At 41.7% G+C, this 19,293-nt stretch overlaps 4 protein-coding genes across 5 annotated transcripts in view; 2 read left to right on the top strand and 2 right to left on the bottom strand.

Annotated features, from left to right (window-relative positions):
* The window catches only part of kdm6a (lysine (K)-specific demethylase 6A), a 49,894-nt gene extending 41,505 nt beyond the window's left edge, over nt 1–8,389 (bottom strand). For both annotated transcript variants that reach the window (XM_085435486.1, XM_085435487.1), the window contains exons 1-4: nt 8,031–8,389; nt 7,821–7,884; nt 3,182–3,290; nt 2,847–2,896 (exon numbers count right to left, since the gene is read on the bottom strand). In XM_085435486.1, coding sequence (XP_085291612.1) covers nt 2,847–2,896; nt 3,182–3,290; nt 7,821–7,884; nt 8,031–8,200 — 393 coding nt within the window. In that variant the 5' untranslated portion in view covers nt 8,201–8,389. The remainder of the gene's footprint in view (nt 1–2,846; nt 2,897–3,181; nt 3,291–7,820; nt 7,885–8,030) is intronic.
* Nucleotides 8,390–8,413: 24 nt separating this feature from the next.
* Nucleotides 8,414–11,482, top strand: LOC146690423 (uncharacterized). Its single transcript, XM_085435485.1, has 6 exons — nt 8,414–8,799; nt 8,923–9,023; nt 9,432–9,552; nt 9,800–10,347; nt 10,597–10,780; nt 11,045–11,482. Exons 1-6 carry the CDS (start codon nt 8,422–8,424, stop codon nt 11,357–11,359), a joined length of 1,647 nt encoding a protein of 548 aa, XP_085291611.1. The 5' UTR covers nt 8,414–8,421; the 3' UTR covers nt 11,360–11,482.
* Nucleotides 11,483–11,556: 74 nt separating this feature from the next.
* Nucleotides 11,557–14,008, bottom strand: LOC146690422 (uncharacterized). The gene is made up of 3 exons (XM_085435484.1): nt 13,792–14,008; nt 13,401–13,682; nt 11,557–12,908 (listed from the first exon to the last, which is right to left on the bottom strand). Exons 1-3 carry the CDS (start codon nt 14,006–14,008, stop codon nt 11,878–11,880), a joined length of 1,530 nt encoding a protein of 509 aa, XP_085291610.1. The 3' UTR covers nt 11,557–11,877.
* A 1,728-nt stretch (nt 14,009–15,736) lies between these two features.
* fundc1 (FUN14 domain containing 1) lies at nt 15,737–18,793 on the top strand. The gene is made up of 5 exons (XM_085435483.1): nt 15,737–15,821; nt 16,289–16,439; nt 17,661–17,736; nt 17,823–17,951; nt 18,056–18,793. The coding sequence occupies exons 1-5, from the start codon at nt 15,752–15,754 to the stop codon at nt 18,131–18,133; spliced, it is 504 nt and encodes a 167-aa protein (XP_085291609.1). The 5' UTR covers nt 15,737–15,751; the 3' UTR covers nt 18,134–18,793.
* The last annotated feature ends 500 nt before the right edge of the window (nt 18,794–19,293 follow it).

Here is a 19,293-nt window from a genome sequence, read left to right as displayed (position 1 = left end):
ACTTACTAAAATAATGTATGAAAGTAATGCGAAAGTGGCCACTTTCATGAGTAATCACATATAAGTTTTTACTATTTCTTTTCCGTATGGGGAACAAAGCCTCCCACCAATGCACATTTAAACCTTTGACACAGCACAGAATAACAAAATCCCCTGACCTCTTAAAGGCTATGAAAAGCAGAATTGCGATAGTTCAAAACAAACAGTAGAAAGGAGCCTTTAACCTTCATGCCACAGCATTTCCAACGTGACTCTGGTCTCTGCACAGATATAAAAAAAACACAAACTAGCTGGCAACATTTGGCAAACTTCAGCTTTCAAAACGGTTACATAATACTGCTGACTAAATGACCTGTAATCAAGCCAGTTTATATGAAATCATGTTTGCTACTGTCTTTGCAAGACTGTTACATTTAGTTAACTGCGTGCTTCCATCCATCCACCCCATCTTCCTGGTATTGTATCCAATTCAGAGAATGCACTTCAAGTTTCAGCAGAATAACTAAACAGCAAAAAAGAATATCCACACTATATTCACACTGACATGACTACCGATCTCCAAGCTCTATAAACTAATATATAGTTTAGCCAACACCCTTAACGACTTTTACTGCCGTTTTGACGAGCCATCAGGCAGCCTTCACACCTCCAACGGCCCCAACAATAGAGGCACTTTGGACACTAATTCCCCCACCTCTCCCCCCTCCATAGAGCCATCACCACCTTCAAACTGTTCACCTACAACACCCCCCTCCTCACCCCACACAAAAGAGGATTTCACACCACCTCCTCCCACCACAACTCTTCATATTCATGAAGCAGATGTGAGGAAGCAGTTTAAGAACCTGAATGCTCGGAAAGCTCCCGGCCCAGACGGCGTGTCTCCTGCCACCCTCAGACACTGTGCAAACGAGCTGGCCCCAGTGTTTTCTGGCATTTTCAACTCCTCACTGCAGGCATGTCATGTGCCTGCCTGCTTCAAGTCCTCCACCATAATCCCTGTCCCCAAGAAACCTAGGATCACTGGACTAAATGACTACAGACCCGTGGCTCTGACATCTGTGGTCATGAAGTCTTTTGAGCGCCTAGTTCTCTCCCATCTCAGGACCCTCACGGCCCCCCTCCTGGACCCCCTGCAGTTTGCATATAGAGCCAACAGGTCTGTAGACGACGCCATCAACATGGCCCTACACTTCATCCTGCAGCATCTGGACTCCCCAGGAACCTACGCCAGGATCCTGTTTGTGGACTTCAGCTCTGCCTTCAACACCATCCTTCCAGACCATCTCCGAGACAAGCTTTCCCAGATGAATGTGCCTGATCCCATCTGCCGGTGGATCACTGACTTACTGACGGACAGGAAGCAGCATGTGAGGCTGGGAAAGAATGTCTCGGACTCTCGGACCATCAGCACCGGCTCCCCTCAGGGCTGTGTTCTTTCTCCTCTGCTCTTCTCCCTGTACACCAACTGCTGCACCTCCACCCACCAGTCTGTCAAGCTAATCAAGTTTGCAGATGACACCACCGTTATTGGGCTCATCTCTGACGGGGATGAGTCTGCCTACAGGAGGGAGGTTGAACGTCTGGTGTCCTGGTGCAGCCACAACAACCTGGTGCTGAATGCCCAGAAGACAGTGGAGATTATTGTGGACTTCAGGAAGCACACAGCCCCACTCCCCCCCATCATCCTGACTGACACCCCCATCACCTCTGTGGACTCATTCCGCTTCCTGGGTACCACCATCACCCAGGACCTGAAGTGGGAGCCCACCATCACCTCCGTCATCAAGAAAGCCCAGCAGAGGATGTACTTCCTGAGGCAGCTGAAGAAATTCAACCTGCCAACACGGACGATGATGCAGTTCTACACTGCAATCATCGAGTCCATCCTCACCTCCTCCATCACCGTGTGGTACGCTGGAGCCACTATCAGGGACAAACAGAGACTGCAGCGTGTTGTGCGCTCTGCTGAGAAGGTGATTGGCTGCAGACTCCCATCTCTGCAGGACCTGTACACCTCCAGGACATTGCGGCGTGCAGCTCGGATCTCAGCTGACCCTTCTCACCCTGGACACAGTCTGTTTGACCTGCTCCCCTCAGGCAGGAGGCTCCGGTCCATTCGCACCAAAACCTCTCGCCATAAGAACAGTTTCTTCCCCTCTGCTGTTGGACACATGAACAATAACCATATGACTGTTCCCACCACTAACACATGACCCTACGCTGTGTCACTGCATCATTCCATGTTTGGCACTGATCACCACCTGCACTCATGTATATATCTTTCTACGTAGCACTTTTAATTCTTATCCCTACTTTTATTTTTTCATGTCTATTTAAGTGCTATTTATGACACTATGTTTGCACTGAAGCACCGCAGCAATTTCCTAATGTTGTAAACCTGCTCAACATTTGGCAATAAACCCCTTTCTGATTCTGATTCTAATATCAAACTGTCAATCACAGTATCTACTCCAGCAGTGGCTCTGGACTAGGAGTGAATAATCTAAAGCAGGTTGCTGAGGCGCATTTTACAGGCTAACTGTCAACCAGTCAAGCATTGTTTGGTATGCGCACACTGTTTAAGGACAATGACATGCTGAACATTCTTGCATCTGAGCAGTTGTTAGCCTCTACCGCCCCTCAGTACCTGCAGCGCATTTAAGGCACCGTTTCTGATGCTGACCTGTACCTTTCTGCCAGCTCAAAAACAAAAGCAGTAGAAAAATCGGTAATAGGGGATGTTGTGTATCCCAGAAAAAAATCAGTCCTAGCAAATTAAAACATAAATAAATGAATACAGCTTTTTAATGGCTGTGTTACCTATAAGAGTCATGAACGCTTACCTTCCAGTAGTCCGACTGTGAATTGAAGTACCTCTGGTATGCAGATAATGCTAAATATAAGAACATAAAGCAGAGAGAGGGAAAGACTCAACAGGATGTAAACAATTTGTGACAATGTTAAAAGCTAAAGATATTTAGCTCTGTTACACTTCAACGCTTCCCAGCAGGAAAGCACAAATGACCTAATCTGAATATTTTATCATCAACATTTTTTCAAGCAGAGTAAAGAAACAAGAGTGAAGTCAAATTTTTACTGGGAAAAAAAAGATGTCTTAGTGGATCCTAAGAAGCAGATTTGACAGGAACAGGGAGCCATTTACACTCTGGTCTCTCACCTTTTGAATAGTCCTCCAGCAGAAGGTTGAAGTGTCCAAGCTGGCAGAAAATGTCAGGGTCCACTTTCCCCTCTGCTTTCAGGATGAGGGCATCATAGCAGCTAACAGCCTAAATAAAAAGGTGATAGCAATGAAGAGTTTAAAAGGGTGCGACTGATAACAGTAAGGTAGATGTTCAGTTTGTCCTGTGCATATTACAGAGACGTTATGAGGCTATAAAGGACCGATATGACCAATGCTTAGGTCACCGGATGAGCTTTATTGGAGGTAACGTTCTGACACAGTTGACTCACATACTATCAAAGGGATATCCTTTTCAAACCTTCTAGACCTGCTTTGCATAGTACCAGCTCTGTGCCCAAATATGGACCTGGAAAGTCAGTATTTAAACAATGGCTATACAAATTATGCGCTTTAGCCCGCGCTGCAGTCACTAAGGACAAATGATTGATGAGTATGACTGTGTGCGTACATGAGAGGGTAAAATAAAGGCGGAAAAACAATTGTATCATTTGGAACCGCTGAAATAAATTAAATGTAACTCAACTGACAAAAATAAATGGTAAGTGAACTGAACAGAGTGTACTGTGAATTTGGGCATACAGAATACAGTCTTGTTGAGCTGGTAACAGTCACAGAAAATAAATTGTAACTTGACTGGTGCTTATATAGCGCGTTTCTACTCTGCCTGATTACTCAAAGTGCTTTACAGAACTTGCTTTATACCAGCTACAACTCAACAATAGGGCTGCCACAAACAATTATTTTGATAGTCGACTAGTCACCAATTATTTTTGCGATTAGTCGACTAATCAGATCATGCATCCATTGGACGTACAGCGTACAGCTTATTGCACCAGCATGCATCTGCTCTTATATAACTATCATTAGCTTACAGCTTTAAGTGTTTCAGGTATGTGCTAACTAAAAATAAAGACAAGATGATAGTTTATTAAATTTTAATGAAATTTGCAGATTGTTTCATTGGAGTTTAATAAACTCAGCCGTCTGTCCCTTGCTATCTAAAATGTAACAGGACACCGCAGTATATTCTCCAGCATCTCACACTTCTGATAATCAGTTGTCTGCTAGACGTTTATTCACCTGTGTAAAAACTATACCTTTAATCTCAGCCAACCGATTTACTCAGGAACAAATAAAATACTGAAAAAAGCCAAACAATAACATTTTTAAGTTATCTAAGTGACTTATATATATGTTTAACCTGAGTAACGAAAGACGGCTGTGGGTTCGTAAACGATTTGTTGGGAGTCCGGTGTTCTCGCCGGCTCTAGTGAGCCTTGAATCCCGGCTACCTATCAAGCTGGTGGATAACAGACGTCTCCGAAAACGTTGGAGCACTTTTGAAAATATGTGGCGTCTTGATAAACTGAAGTTTACACAGCTACATTCTCGCCTAAAAAATATGTTAAACGTTTATTTTGTGACCCAGAAAGAATAATAAGAGTAAAATTCAAACTAACTAGCTGCCGCCATTGTTGGGATAGGTTAGGCCACGAAGTATACACCCGACCCATCCTTCAAATCTGGGGAAATGAAGGGCGCATTTGTCGGCCGCATTTGTTGGAGTCTTCGAATTTGGACAGTCTTCGTTGTGTCGTTGTAACGTAATCAGCCTACAAATGCGGGCACAGGAGGATGCGGTTTCTGAATTTGGACACAGCTACGATACCGGACACTGCTTCTTCTTCTTCAAGGTTTAATAGCAGCTGGCATCCTTGTACATGCAGTGCTGCCATCTTCTGTTTCAGGCCATTGTTACACTCTTAAATCCTACTACTTATTCCTGCGTCTTTTGGGATCTTACAAAGTTTCAAATGACGCGTCAACTATTAAATTAGTTGTCGATGATTTTAATAGTCGATGTAATCGTGACTAGTCGACTAATCATGGCAGCCCTACTCAGCAAAGAACTAACTTTATCACTGTCAGGTTATTGTCATGTGATGTGACTCAGATCAATATTTGAAACACAGCAAAACTATCAGTAGTATTTATCTATTTACAGTTTAAGGCTTTGTCACGGATGCTCCTTTTAGAACCTGTTCTAAAACACTGGCACTATCATATTGATGGAGCTGAAGCTGAAAGCATTGATCTCAGTGGCTACTGGAGAAGTCACTGCAAGAAATATAGGCAGAGCAAACTACAGGTATCTTACCACCTTAGTTTTCTTACAATAGTAGATGACCCAATGTCTGCAAGCAGAGCTACCCAATAACTAGCTCTTAAAACGCTCAAATTGAGTCTAGAGGTCTAATGGGAACCAAGGCAGAACTGGCTACACACCAGCACTATGTTGGTGGAAAAGAGGTAGTAGTGGATAATGTTAGTGCAAGAACTGGAAATCAGCCTGGTAGCAACAGCCAACACAGAATGGTTCCTTATTTTTGGTTTTGGTTCTTGTTTTGCAGAACTCGTGAGCAGCACTCCATCCTTCTGAATCCCATGCATGTCGGTCTAGCATAGACACTTTTTTCCCCTGACAGGTGTACTTTGCAAGCAATGATATCCATCTCACTGTACGGCTATGTTGCGTGCACAATGTTGCTGCACTGTTTTTAGACAGATATAATTAACTAGCTGCACTGATTCTGAAACCTGCATAGTGTTTATCTGTGATCAGTTCTACTGCTCTGCAAAAAAGGCAACCTTCCATATATGTATGCTGCTTGTTTACAGCAGAGGTATATTTTTCAGAGATTCTGGCAAAGTACTTTTTCAGATAATTGACTCAGTATCTCTTCGTTATTACAAGACCTTATGAAAAAAAATTGAAAACATTATTCTTGTGCACCATGCACCTTATCTAGCGGTCTAGAAGAAAAACATTCCCGCATGATTCGTCACTGCACATACAACTACGCTAACATAAAAAGGGCTGTGATGTATCATTAACTGGTTAAAAATCCATGCACATTGAAACTATTGTTGTTCTGCTCACGAATTCTGCTTTTGGTGCAGCAGTGAAGTCTGTAGAGACGGTGTCAATCAGCAAGGACCACTTTTGAAACCATTTAAGCAAATTATATACTCTACGACGACAAATCTACTTGTTTTTAATATTCACCATTCAATGAACAGAGCATCGTGCAAAGAATTAGTCACACCACATTTTAAAATGGTAGGATGCGGAAAGAATATAAGAAGAATTAGGTAAAGCGCACTCATTTTGGAAGACACAACTGTATTTAATGGGATACAATCTAAAACACCATCGCCAAGAAAGACTCAACAACCAGACGTTGTAAGTTTAACGTTATGATGTTGAACGGTCAGGTTGTCCAGCTATCCAGCAGAGTATGAAGGACAGCAACACCACAAATGTGCAAAGAATGAGTGTAATGGCTCGGCCCTAATCTGAAAGTAGACCCTGACAAAACAACGTCCCAAGAAACCGCTTCAACAAGAAACCCAGAAGCCACATGTTGAAGACACATCCAGCACAGGCAGCTCACCTGTAGTAACATTGACTGAATGAGCAGGGTTGATGTGTTTGCAACACACACCGTGAAATCAACTGTAAACCCTTCTTTGCACTTTAATCGTGCACCTTTGTTCTAAAACACTGAACGCCACCGTCGTTGTATCTTTTAAGCGAATGGTGGTTAGCCTAGCCACCGCTGATAGTTAGCCAGTCACCTAGCAAACCTTTGCTAGGTATTTTCTCCCTATCCCCGCCATCTTGCGCCAAGTTGAGCAGCCATTATTTTTGCAAGCTTACATTAATACCTAACATTGTGTTTTTCATTCTTAGTGTTCTCCAGGTTATGCCGTAATAGCTAAAAGTGAGAGCAGGAAGGGGGTAGGGGCGGGTAACCACTGGACAGTTAGCTGCTACATGCTAACAGAGTGAGCTGACGCACAAACCAAACTCTACCTGCCGTTACTGAGGAGGGGACGGACGACATAGTGCGACACTGATATTTCTGTTAACGCCTCTCGGTAAAAGTAAAAAAAGTCGGCGTTTACCGTATTATTAGGCTCGCTGTAATGCTTTTAGATACGAAACACCAAGTTGGCTTGGTAGCAAAGTATTAAATTTGTTAGTCCTACAGTTTACAACGTGTGCATGACTATCTAGCAATACTTAACTAGTAATAACCACTGTAATACGTTTTTTCACCGATACACGTGCCTTCCACTTATTGTGAGTTTTGTTAAAAGCAATATTTTTGCTACGCCAAGTATGTTTTCAACACTCCATAAAACGCTATGTACATGGTACCTACTCTCAACTACCGATGACACCACCGATTTGAGCAGGGTGGAGATTCCCATCTCCCTGCAATCGTACTGTAGCCCTGTCGGCTAGTTTGGGCATGTTTAATACTAAACATAGTAATAAACATAGCAGAAATACACTCGAGTTGGCTCGCTGTGTACCTGGCACTGTACGTGTTGTCTTGCGAATGCAATGATGTAAAACTGAGGGCTGGTTTGTACATTCAGCCCGCAGGTTCAGCTTCAAAGTTGGGGAAATTATGGTTTGTGTATGTCGCTGCTAGCCTTATACCAAGAGTGGCGTTGGGAGGTCTGTACCACGTATTTCATGGGATATGCACTCGTCTGTGGAGATAACGGAGAGCGGCAACTGTGATCCTATTCTGTGGCATACCTTTAACAGCAAGGCCTTCGTTCTGGCGCCATCTTCTTGAAGCCTATGAAATCCAAACAGTGAACTGCAAGTAGAGGACAGACAACACAGGCGGTTCCGTATTACTTGGAGGGGAGGGGGGGCAATTGTTGTTTCCAACTGCGCGAAGAAAATTTATTAATTGCAAAAAAACTAAGCGAATTAAACTATTCACACAATAGAGCGTCTAACCTGTCAATTCCGACCAAGCTCTCTTTCTCTTGCGCTGTTAGCTTCGGAAAGTCCTCTTCGATTTCAGTCGCTTTTCCCGACGCCATTTTCTCCTCGTCATTACCAGCAACGCCGAGACTCCGGGCAGCAGCAGAGGCAGCGGCGGTGAGCGACACTCCGCACGATTTCATGGAAAAGAACTGGGAAAATCAACGGCACCGAGCAACTCCGCCAAAATGCAGTCACAACGAAAGTGTTGCACACCTATCCAGGATTAAAACGGGGCGTAGTGTAATTCTTGCCAAATCCTCAAGGAAATGATCCCTTCAAGTTATCTTCCACACTCCTCATTGTACATCAAACTCAACGTGTATTCCAGTGCCAATACTTGGGTTGCAGTCACGTGGTTCTGATGACGTGCGGAGGCAGCGCGATTTTTGAGTGGAGGGCGGAAGTAAACATGGAGGACACTGTGGAGAGTCAGGAGAGCAGCTATTGTGCAACTTTAGACCCCGTTTCTCGGGAGAGATATAAACAGATAGTTAAAAAATATATCGGACGTGATCCGTATTCTTTGAAAATGTCCGAATACACCACAGAAGTAAAGGATTTGCCTACTATCGACGCTGTGGATATCACCAACTACTTGGTCCTCCAGACTTCTTACTACACTAGGGAGCAAATGAAAGCTTTCAAGAGTCTGGAGGCGTACAATTTTTTTGTCAGCGGGTGGGTCCACAACCTTGGAACAAAACGTCTCCGTGATGGATACAGTTTGGTGTTTGCAAGGGTGAGTGTTTGTTCTTATATTGCTTTATCTTAAACACGCTAACAGTTAGCGTTAGCGGCTTTAACGTCAACAAACATGCCAAATCCTTAGGACTTCGTGAGAGTGACAGTTGTTTGTTTCAAGGTAAACCATTCTCAGAGGTCTAACGAGACACCTCTGAAGACTTGGGTAATTGCAAAGGAGGATGGAGAAGTGATTGCAGCCCATTGCAATTGTATGGCAGGGTTAGTAGCCTAATTAAGTAGGATGTTATTGCAATGAGAACACACACATACACACACACACACACACATATACGCATAGGGCACTGCTAGCATTTTGCAGGTGTACTTCAGTAGTAGTGGGGAGAGAGTGTTTTCTTTTAGCTAAGAATTCATCAGCTAAGAATTTGTGTGATTGCCTTAGATCCCTCATGACACTCAGATGCATTTTTCAGATAGAGGGTAGAACTATTCAGTCATGTCATCACCTAGATAATGATTTCTCTATAGGCTGTTGAGAAAGAGTTAATGAATAAACATGTTACTTCAAATAAAGTGCCATTGCACATTAGTATTAGTAAGCTATGCATCATCAAAATGTACTGTAAATATTGCATTTCATGTTAAAAAGATTATGTGCTCTATTTCCAGACTATCAGAATCATGCTCGCACGTTGGAGCTGTTCTTTTTGCAGTTGAAGCTGGGGTGAAAATGAGAGCGACATGCACATCAGAGCAGTGCAAGTGGCTGATGCCATCTCATGTTAAAAAGGTAAGCCAAAAAGCAAAATGTAGGATAAAGAATGTTATATTGGGACTTCATGTGACAGTAGGATAAAATATCTTCCCCTATACTGCTACCTTGTCGTGGTGGGGAAGCTTGAGTGCCTCAATGACCCTGTAGGCTATACCGGCGGGGGCTTCAAGCTCCTGGTAGATCTAATCAAGCCGGGCATATATAGCGTTTTGGAAAAGAGCTTTTTAAATTTTAATGATCTTCTTTGGCTTAATTTTTCCAGATTCCTGCTTGCCCAGTAACTCTGATTGACTTCTCTTCAGCAAAGTCAAAAAAACGAAAGCTTGAGTGTTCCATTGATGGCTGCACAAGTACACAAAAGGTTGGGAAATCACTTCCATGCCCAAGAGTGCAGAGAGATTCAGAGACATACTGTAGGTTTTTTGAGAGTTTAAGCAAAAACTGTCCAAGGAGTGCAGCACTGATGTCTAGGGAACCTTACCACAAAGAATTTGTCCCCCAGTCTAGCATGCTTCCTAAAACTGTGCCTGAGTACAGAACACCAGAGACACTGCAGCTCCCCCCCAAAGACCTTGAAGAGCTATGCCTGGACTTCCAGCTTGAAGAGCTCACCCTGTCCCAAGTCCAGGCTGTAGAGAGGGCGACTCGAAGTCAGAGTGCAAGCAGTATTTGGTTTAGGCAAAGAGCTGGACGCGTAACTGCCTCTAAGCTGAAACAAGTTCTTAAGACCAACCCCCAGCAACCATCAAAGAGCTTGATCAAGGCCATATGCTATCCAGAGGCATATAGGTTCACCACAGCTGCTACAAGGTATTTAGGGTTTGATGTAGGGTAAGGCAGAGTTAAGATTTGGGGTATGAAACTGTCCATAACTGTAACTAAAAAAGTGTTATGAAGATGGAGGTTAGTTATAGGCTTATACGGCTAGGGTTATACAGGGTAAGAACTAAGTATAGTTTAGGGTAATGGCATATTGTATAATACATCACTTTACTGTTTTACACATCCAATACTAAGTAATAATTTCCTTTTCATGTTTGGCATGTGTACTGTTTATAGTTATGGATGCAAACATGAAGCACAAGCCAGAGGAGCATATGAGAAGCTTATGAGCCAGGAGCATGCAGGCTTCTCATGTATGGACAGCGGTCTCTGGCTGAACCCCAAGTGGCCATACATGGGGTCCACCCCTGATGGGATAGTCACTTGTGACTGTCATGGAACTGGCATCTGCGAGATTAAGGTATTGACTCTGTTGTAGTCAAGGCCATAGGTGTGACATCTTTCCATAAGAATCAGTGAACTGAGTAAAAATGCAGGAAATACCTTTTCTAATTTCTAATCTATTGTTCAATTAAGATAAGATGAGGCTTTATTGTCTGTCTCAAATAGACATTTGTTTTGGGCAATGAGAGATTATGATAACACAGACCACACCCATCATCTTTGCTTCTTCACTGTTTCATCAGATAAATCTTGATTGTTGTTCTCATCACTGTGATTTTAGTGCCCACACTCTCAGAGAGATGCGGTCAACCTGCGCATGCGTGCTGGGGAGAAGGGCTTCTGCCTCATCAGTGACGGGGATAATGTCACACTGGACCCAACTCATGACTACTATTACCAAATTCAGGCACAGCTTCACATTGCAAATGCAGAGTACTGTGACTTTGTTGTGTGGAACCGCAATGACATATTTGTTGAAAGGATTTTGCCTGACCTTGAGTTTTGGGATGATGCGATTCCTAAAGTTGAGTGTTTTTTTAGAAACAGTATACTCCCAGAAATACTGGGACAGCAAGTTACAAACATACATGTGTAATGTGATAAAAGGACGACAACATAATGACATTTTGAATATTGTTATGACCTGATGGTAGTCATTATGAGTTCTGGCTATTGTATTTGCTCTGACGTAGCATTAGAGCACAGATTGTCATTTAATTTTATTGTACATTTAATTGTGTCATTTAAGTGTTGTGTAACACTACACAATGATTAAATGCTATTGAGGCAGCATAATAATACATTGGTGGTTTATTTACAAGATTAGACTTTTAAACAAATAAACAAAATAGATTGCAATCCATCTCACAGTATAATACTGTACAAACTGCCAGCACAATATGACAGTTGGAGAAAAATATTTCATTTGAAAACATTTACAGACTAATCAGGAGTCAGGACTTAGGTACTACTATTACTCTACCCTGTTCTACTTATCACCAGAGCCAAGCAGCAGATACTGGACACTACTCTTCCTCTCCACCCCCTTCTGTGAGCCGTGACAGTGACAAGACATTTAATTTTTTTTAACTGATTGATTACCACCCACCCCCCTTACTCCAGTGGGACAACAGACTCGGAGAGATTTGATAAGGCACAACAAATTACCCCAATCTTGTCGATCAATGCATGTGTCTCACCTGGCTTTGTGGACATGTTCTCTATTGGCATAGCCCTGCTCTGCAGAATTTGATATTTCCTCCTGACTAAACCTATGACTCGCTCAACATGGATACGCAAATTGGCTATTTTCCTTGTCTCTGCTACTTCATAGGCTGACAGCTGTTTTCTCCCTTTAGTGAATGCCGGTGTCTGTAGTGAAGCACAGTAAAACCCCACATTATCGCCAATATTGAACCCACGATCTGCAAGGACAATATCTCCAGGTAACAAGTTCTTTAGGAGGCCACTCTCTATTGTGATCTGCTTATCGCTAATTCTCCCTCCCCAGGCAGAAGATATGTAAGTGACGTAGCCTTGGGGGGCAACACCAATCAAAAATTTTACAGTGTGATGGTGCTTGTAGTTGGACCAAGTTTGAGCTTGTGCAAGAAGATTAGATGGTCTCTCAATAAAGACTTCAAAGCAATCAACAATCACAGCCACTTTACATCCAAATGCCTGTCTGAAACTCAGTGGCATCGTAGCTTGAAGAACATGTCGCTCTGGCCACTCAATTAGGAACTCTAACCTTTTATGAAGTATGTCAATTACTTTATGCCAAACTCTAGAAGCAGTGGACAGAGAAATATTGAACCTGAAAGCTAAATCTTTCAGGGGCAGATTTAGTCTCAGCCTCAGCAAAACTAGTATGAATTGTTCAAATTTGGACAACAAAGACATAGGTCCCGAGGTGATATAGGGCTCGCACAGTTCAAAAATCTGAATTAAAACTAAGAAGTTGGGGAGCCCTGTGTAGAACTTTGTCTTGTCTTCATTTTTTTCAAAAGCCTCCTGGCTGAACTGTGTGTCCAGAGCCTTGCTCCGAAGATCAACCAGCTCTGCTGTGTTCTGTCTCAAAACATCCTCCATCTTCTCGATGTCATCCATCGTCAGCTCTGTCTGGCATCCAGCATCCGCACAGCCTGCAATATAACAGTGGGGGAGCATAATCAGCATAATAGAGGCAACCTCAATTTTTACTCATTTTCACTGTAGGAGTTTTTTAGTGGGCTATTAGAATCTGGTGTAATGTGTTTAATTCACTATGTTAATTTAATGTAATTATTTTTTTTAATCAACAAAAAAACATGTTGCGTCTAAACAAAAAATATATTTATATGTTTCTCACCACAGAAACCTTACATTACGGATATCTTTACTTATCTGTGAAAGGAGACTGTCTGGAATCTGGCAATATAAGAACCACAGCAGTGTACAAAAACCTGTGGTGTGTGCCTGACGGTAATAAGTGCCACTTTTTCTTTTTTTCTGAATAAAATGGTATGGATTTACTCTGTGATTAAAAAATCACAAACATGTAATATGTAACTTGGACCATAATCATTACAGATAATGGCATCTTTTTCTCTTTGACATGATTCTTGTTTGTTTTACATCTCAGCACAATATCTTACCTGGATAAGTGAATGTCTCATTCATACTGAAGTCTTCTGGTTGTGGATTCTCAGCTGGAAGCTGCAGTTCGGGGTTCTCCACTGTCACTAGGCTCAAATCCGGGCTCTCAGCCGTCTGTTGCATATCCAAAATCGCCTCTGCACATCGATGCTGTTCTGCCTTAAGCTTCATTCTTTTATCTCGTTTGAGAACTGATTCCGATCTGGGTTTTCGTTCGTAGCCGAGATTGACCGTCGGAGCCCAGTCCTCCGACTCTTCGTCATCCAAAGCACTTGGGCAGCCTATAGTCCCAATCAAGTCAATATTAGACTACTAACTTAAAAGCACTAAGTAAACGAGAATTTAACGACAACATAATGCTAATAAGTTCGTTTGCAAACATAACATTACCTCTGACGAAGTGGTCGCTGCAGACACGGGCATTGGCAGACTCTGCTCCTCCCGACTGTAAACGTAAATTTAAAATCCATTTTTTCCTACGTTTTTCGGTTAGAATTTTCCATTTTTCTCCTCTTCGTTGGGCTATTTTTGGTACCCTAAAATACCGTTTATCAGTTTCTCGGGTCGACCTACTGGAGCATCCGTAAACACAACAGGACAAAGGCATTTTGCGTACTGTCTGTCTGTGATTTTGCGCTGATCTTTTTCACTTCCGCCCTCCAGTCAAATTTCGCGCTTTACGTCGACGTCACGTCTACGTCAAATGAAACCCAGCTATTTATGCATGAAGTTGATGTAATGTTGGGTTGTAGGACTGAGTGTTATTTTATAATATCGCAAACTTCCCCAACCATCGGCTCAAAGTTGTTGTAATTGTGTCACACAGGCAAACGCATGCCGCCACCTTCGACACGCCCTCTGCTCATTGTGCCCAATCAGCACGCGGCATCCGCGGTCACGTGGTGGTCTCCTGTTGACGTGTTGCGAACACGCGAACGAACACGCGCACGCACACATCAAATCTGTTTCCAAGTCCCGCCTCACGTCCTGCGATTGGTTCTTCAGGCTATATTATGATTACGTAACTGTTTTTGTAGGTAACGTATTGGTTAAAATAACTGTCATATGTGCCAAGGGTATTTGTTGCAACGTCGCACATGTACTTTTTGACTGATAGATAGATAGATAGATAGATAGATAGATAGATAGATAGATAGATAGATAGATAGATAGATAGATAGATAGATCAAGAAACTGGGAACTCATTTTCCTCCAAATAACACAAATAAACATGAATTTAAAAAAATGAACGACTGAAGAAACTGTGAAATGAACCATAGAAAGTAAACTAAAGCGAAACAGTCCAGAAAACTATAACTATTCCCTTTTTGAAGTTTTGTGCCGTGTTATTTATCTGTTTTTTAAGCTTCAGGAGGACGTCAGTTAGCGAATGAACACAATGCCTTGGTGTTCCAAAAAAAGATATAAACAAATCCCATAAAAATAAAAAGCTATATAAAACTTAGTAATAACATTTTAATATATTTACTATCGATTCTTTCTTTTGTTTGTCTGTTTTGTCTTTTTCTACCACTAGGCACACCGGGTTATTACGAAACTCATTCATGGAGAATTCACGGCAGAATTTCTTCTGCTAACTTAATAGTGCAAAAATAACCTAAATAAATGAAACCTGTTATTGTCAGGAATTAGTCAGGAATTGTTTTCCTAATAAATGGTAAATGGCCTGTATTTATATAGCGCTTTACTAGTCCCTAAGGACCCCAAAGCGCTTTACATATCCAGTCATCCACCCATTCACACACACATTCACACACTGGTGATGGCAGCTACATTGTAGCCACAGCCACCCTGGGGCGCACTGACAGAGGCGAGGCTGCCGGACACTGGCGCCACCGGGCCCTCTGACCACCACCAGTAGGCAACGGGTGAAGTGTCTTGCCCAAGGACACAACGACCGAGACTGTCCAAGCTGGGGCTCGAACCGGCAACCTTCCGATTACAAGGCGAACTCCCAACTCTTGAGCCACGATCGCCCTAATATCAGTTAGGAAAATAGGGGGCTAACCATCTCCACTTGGAATGCACTCATTTAGAGTTATTCTTAAAAAACAAAATAGTCACAACCAACACACCTTTAGCTGCCCATACCTGTGTCCTAACAACCTTCAGTGCACTGAGTGTATTGGAGGTCACGCGAAACCTGGATGGAGTTGCGAGACTGGCAAAATCTCCAAATGTTTCATAAGAAACAAAAACATGTATTATTATTATTATTATTATTATTATTATTATTATTATTATTATTATTATTACTACTACACAACGTATAACATTGCAGTATATGTAGGCCTGCCCATGTCTCAGTTTCTTTTTCACCGTCAAATTTATGCAAATGACGCCGGACGTGAAAGCAGCTGAGGACAGACCAGTGCACTCCAAAATGGCGAATAGCAAGGGTAAGGAGGCCTGCAAAGTTATTGCATGTTATTCGGATCCAGGACGGTCTCGACACCGTGGGTGCATTTAGTAACGTTCGCGTTGCTGCTAAGAAGCCTTGAAGACGTTTTCCCGTTTCCTCTGTAGCGTTGACTGTGTCCTGGGCCGCACCATTTACAGCTAACATTAACTTTTCACCTGTTAGCTTTAGTTATGTAGTCATGCTAAGTTATTGTTAGGCCCATGAATTTTAGTAAGTTGTAATGGAGCCCGTAATGAAACTATTGGTATCTGCCTCTGTCATGATAAATCTTAAGTAAAAAAGCAGGAAACTACTAAAATTGATCGTTGAGTTATGGATAATAGCGTCCAGAATCGTATGTTGATTTTGTAGCATTAATATAACTGTGCTTGTAAGGCTTCTCGCCGCTGTATTCATTGTTATTTCATGCTAGCTGTCTTTTATTTTTTCTTGTATGTACACAAGTGGAAGATGAGATTTACGACAAGGTCGTGGATCTGACAGAATACGCTAAACGTCAGCGATGGTGGAACCGCCTTTTCGGAAAGAATTCCGGCCCCATAGCTGAAAAATACTCTGTGGCCACACAGATTGCAATAGGTGGAGTGAGTGGATGGTAAATATTCTCGTTAAAATTATGCTGCCTTTAGCGTAGTAAATATGAATGGCTGAGAAACACCCCAACACAAAATGAGAAAATCTCAAGATTTAGATGGTTATAAATTGCTCTGTGTCTCATCTTGTTTACAGTATATCTTCTGTTGGCTAATTGGACACGGATGTCTTTATTTCTGTACTGCGCAAAAATCTCTAGCCACCCCACATTCCCCTTTCCTAGGAAAATATGAAATGTGTGCAGACAGTATTTGAAACATGCAAACATATATACAGTATATAAGAAAAACAGAGTTTATACAATACTCATGACCTTTTAAGTGATCATGGTCATGAGTATTCTTCAACAGCCCGAAGTCTCCTCAGAAAGCTTTCGTCTAAGTCCTTTAAGCACTCTTCAAAGATAGTTCTTCAAAGTTCTCCTTTGAATGCTGTTTGATCCATTCTTTGTCATGATGATCTCACACTGCTTCAGTAATGTTGAGGTCCAGGCTTTGCACAATCAGTGGCTGACAGCGTTCCACTGTGTTTTTTGTTGTTGTTGTTTTGTTTTGTTTGGGGTTTTTTTTTTTTTTGGGGGGGGGGGGGGTTATCCAGGTATGCCTTTAGCAGCGTGTATGGCAGCAGTTTCATTCTTTAGTTTCAGTTTCCAAATCAAACACTTTAGAGATGACATTGGGTGGTGGATCAAAGATCATTTTCTGTGTTCATGAATTTATTACTTTTGACAAGTTATTTACAACCCAGTTCTTGTGTCATTTGGCATACCTCAGAACTTGGAAAGGAACGTCCAAAGAAAAACATTAAAAGAGCATCAGAAGGGCTGGAGAGCTACTGCTCAAGGCCGCTTTAAAAAATGACCAGGAGGCCTGGCTCTTTGGAAGTAAAATATAAGGAAATGAGGAGTAGCTCAAAATGTTTTGTACAGTATTGTATTACATATAGTGCATGCTCATCGTGCTGTTCACGTGTTACTGTAGCAGAGAGACAAAATTGTATTTTGCCATCACTTAAGAAAACAAATTTCACACTCCCAACTTTATAACTCTGCAGTTAAGGTATCTTGCAAACAGTGTCTTAGTTACACTTTATCAGTGGAACCTTTCACATCATGCAAACCTTATGACAGTGAATGGCCACCTTACAATGGTCATTGTTAGGCTAACTTGTGTCATTATTATTGTTAGATCAGCTACTATGCTCTCTTTTCAATTTGCCTTAGGTGTGCAGGTTACCTCTTCCAGAAGGTTGGAAAAGTTGCTGCTACCGCAGTGGGGGGAGGTCTTCTGCTTTTACAGGTATTATTGCATCGCCCTGCATAAATATGTGCAGGTTAAGCTTTTCAACACATTGACATTGTTTTCATGAATCTGTCTTTCTTCAGGTAGCTAACAACAGTGGCTATATCCAAGTGGACTGGAAGCGAGTAGAGAAGGATGTCAACAAAGCTAAGAAGCAGTTAAAGAAGGGAACAGATCAGGCAGTCCCTGAGCTCAACACATTTGTTGAGAAGGTAATTTTGTTGTGAGTTGTCTGGTTGACTGTGAGATCATTTTCACCCTCCCATTACAACGAAAAAGTGACTGTGTCATATGAAATATGGTTTGTGTCTTTCAGTCCAGAGAGTTTGTGAAGAAAAACATTGTCGTCACAAGTGGCTTCATCGGAGGATTCCTGCTCGGCCTGGCATCTTAGGACCTACCGAATGAGAAGAGTTATTGGGGTTTTTTTGTGTTATGTTTCTGATGTTATAAAAAGCTATAGGGGATAATTATAAGTCTTTGCTGAAACGTTCTCAAGTGTTTTAACAGCAAGTGACCAACAGATACCAGTTTAGCTTGGAGCTCTGTGTTTTTACTTAAGCTGCATTGCAAACCCCTCTGTTTATAACACCATACTTGTTGATATAGACATGGGACTTATTTATTAGCCCAGAATGGCCATCTTGAAACACTCCAGTTTTAACGCCAAATAATAATACATATCATGTAAATTAAATCAAAAAAGGAAACCCAGCAGAATGTTTCTGTTATTATGTATTTATTAAAAAAACGGGACAGTGTTCCAGAAGGAAAGATTTCCCATTGTGGTTGTGCACAGTTGGGGCAAATAGATTTCAGTTCACCTACACCTGGCAGGGGATGCATGTCTTTAGGGTATTCCATCAGTGCCACTGTTAATTTTTATATTTTGGTTTAACACATTATAATCAATCATCTTCAAAGTAAAAACTGGGTTACACCAGTCTTTGCGGTCTCTGTTTTTTATGGTCTATTATGTTTAGCATTGCTTTGGGTACTGAAGGCTGTGGTCTGACTATTATGTAAGTAAATAAAAATAAAGAAATATGTTTAATTGTGTCTAATTCAATTTACAGTGCAGTTTATTTAACTGTACAGATGAAGAAACCTAGTCTCGGATGCCTTTGAAGTCTGTTAGTATACATTCATCCATGCTTTGGTTTACTTTCACTTGGATTTTGTAAAATGTTTTAGTTTGCACTTATAATTAGAAACAAAAATGAGCTGCTACTCTGGCCATTTATTTTTGTATGCCCTACAAGCATAATAGTTTACAGTTTACAAGGAAACAGGATGTGTTATAATGTATTCTTGAGTCCAAGTTAAATTTTTGCAGGATGTGTGTGGCATACATTAAATTATAATTTCTTAGGTAGACACAGAGGGCTTTTAGATGGCGTAAAAGTTCAAGCAAGAATTATTTCCAAATCATCAGAATGTACAGTAAACTCTAAACAGCAAGGTATTATTTACAGGGATAATTACTTAATTACCTTAGTAGTGGTGGTTATATTATGCCAACTCTGATACTATTTGTAAACTTTAATATATAAA

Source organism: Copadichromis virginalis, linkage group LG16, assembly GCF_057382275.1.
Source record: "Copadichromis virginalis isolate Kocher_CV1m ecotype Utaka linkage group LG16, C_Virginalis_male_GT1.1, whole genome shotgun sequence".
In the NCBI taxonomy this organism is placed as follows: Eukaryota; Metazoa; Chordata; class Actinopteri; order Cichliformes; family Cichlidae; genus Copadichromis; species Copadichromis virginalis.
The sequence above is the reverse complement of the archived record's forward strand: the minus strand, read 5'-3'. Positions and strand labels throughout refer to the sequence as shown.

Excerpts from the sequence above, each read along its gene's own strand:
- LOC146690423 (XM_085435485.1), top strand. The coding sequence starts at position 8,422 with ATGACGTGCGGAGGCAGCGCGATTTTTGAGTGGAGGGCGGAAGTAAAC. Across the intron at positions 8,800-8,922 it reads ACAGTTTGGTGTTTGCAAGG|GTAAACCATTCTCAGAGGTC; the intron begins GTGAGTGTTTGT and ends GTTTGTTTCAAG. Across the intron at positions 10,348-10,596 it reads TTCACCACAGCTGCTACAAG|TTATGGATGCAAACATGAAG; the intron begins GTATTTAGGGTT and ends TACTGTTTATAG.
- LOC146690422 (XM_085435484.1), bottom strand. The coding sequence starts at position 14,008 with ATGCCTTTGTCCTGTTGTGTTTACGGATGCTCCAGTAGGTCGACCCGA. Across the intron at positions 13,683-13,791 it reads CAGCGACCACTTCGTCAGAG|GCTGCCCAAGTGCTTTGGAT; the intron begins GTAATGTTATGT and ends TTGGGACTATAG. Across the intron at positions 12,909-13,400 it reads TGAGACATTCACTTATCCAG|GCTGTGCGGATGCTGGATGC; the intron begins GTAAGATATTGT and ends GTTATATTGCAG.
- fundc1 (XM_085435483.1), top strand. The coding sequence starts at position 15,752 with ATGCAAATGACGCCGGACGTGAAAGCAGCTGAGGACAGACCAGTGCAC. Across the intron at positions 15,822-16,288 it reads CAAAATGGCGAATAGCAAGG|TGGAAGATGAGATTTACGAC; the intron begins GTAAGGAGGCCT and ends TATGTACACAAG. Across the intron at positions 16,440-17,660 it reads ATAGGTGGAGTGAGTGGATG|GTGTGCAGGTTACCTCTTCC; the intron begins GTAAATATTCTC and ends AATTTGCCTTAG.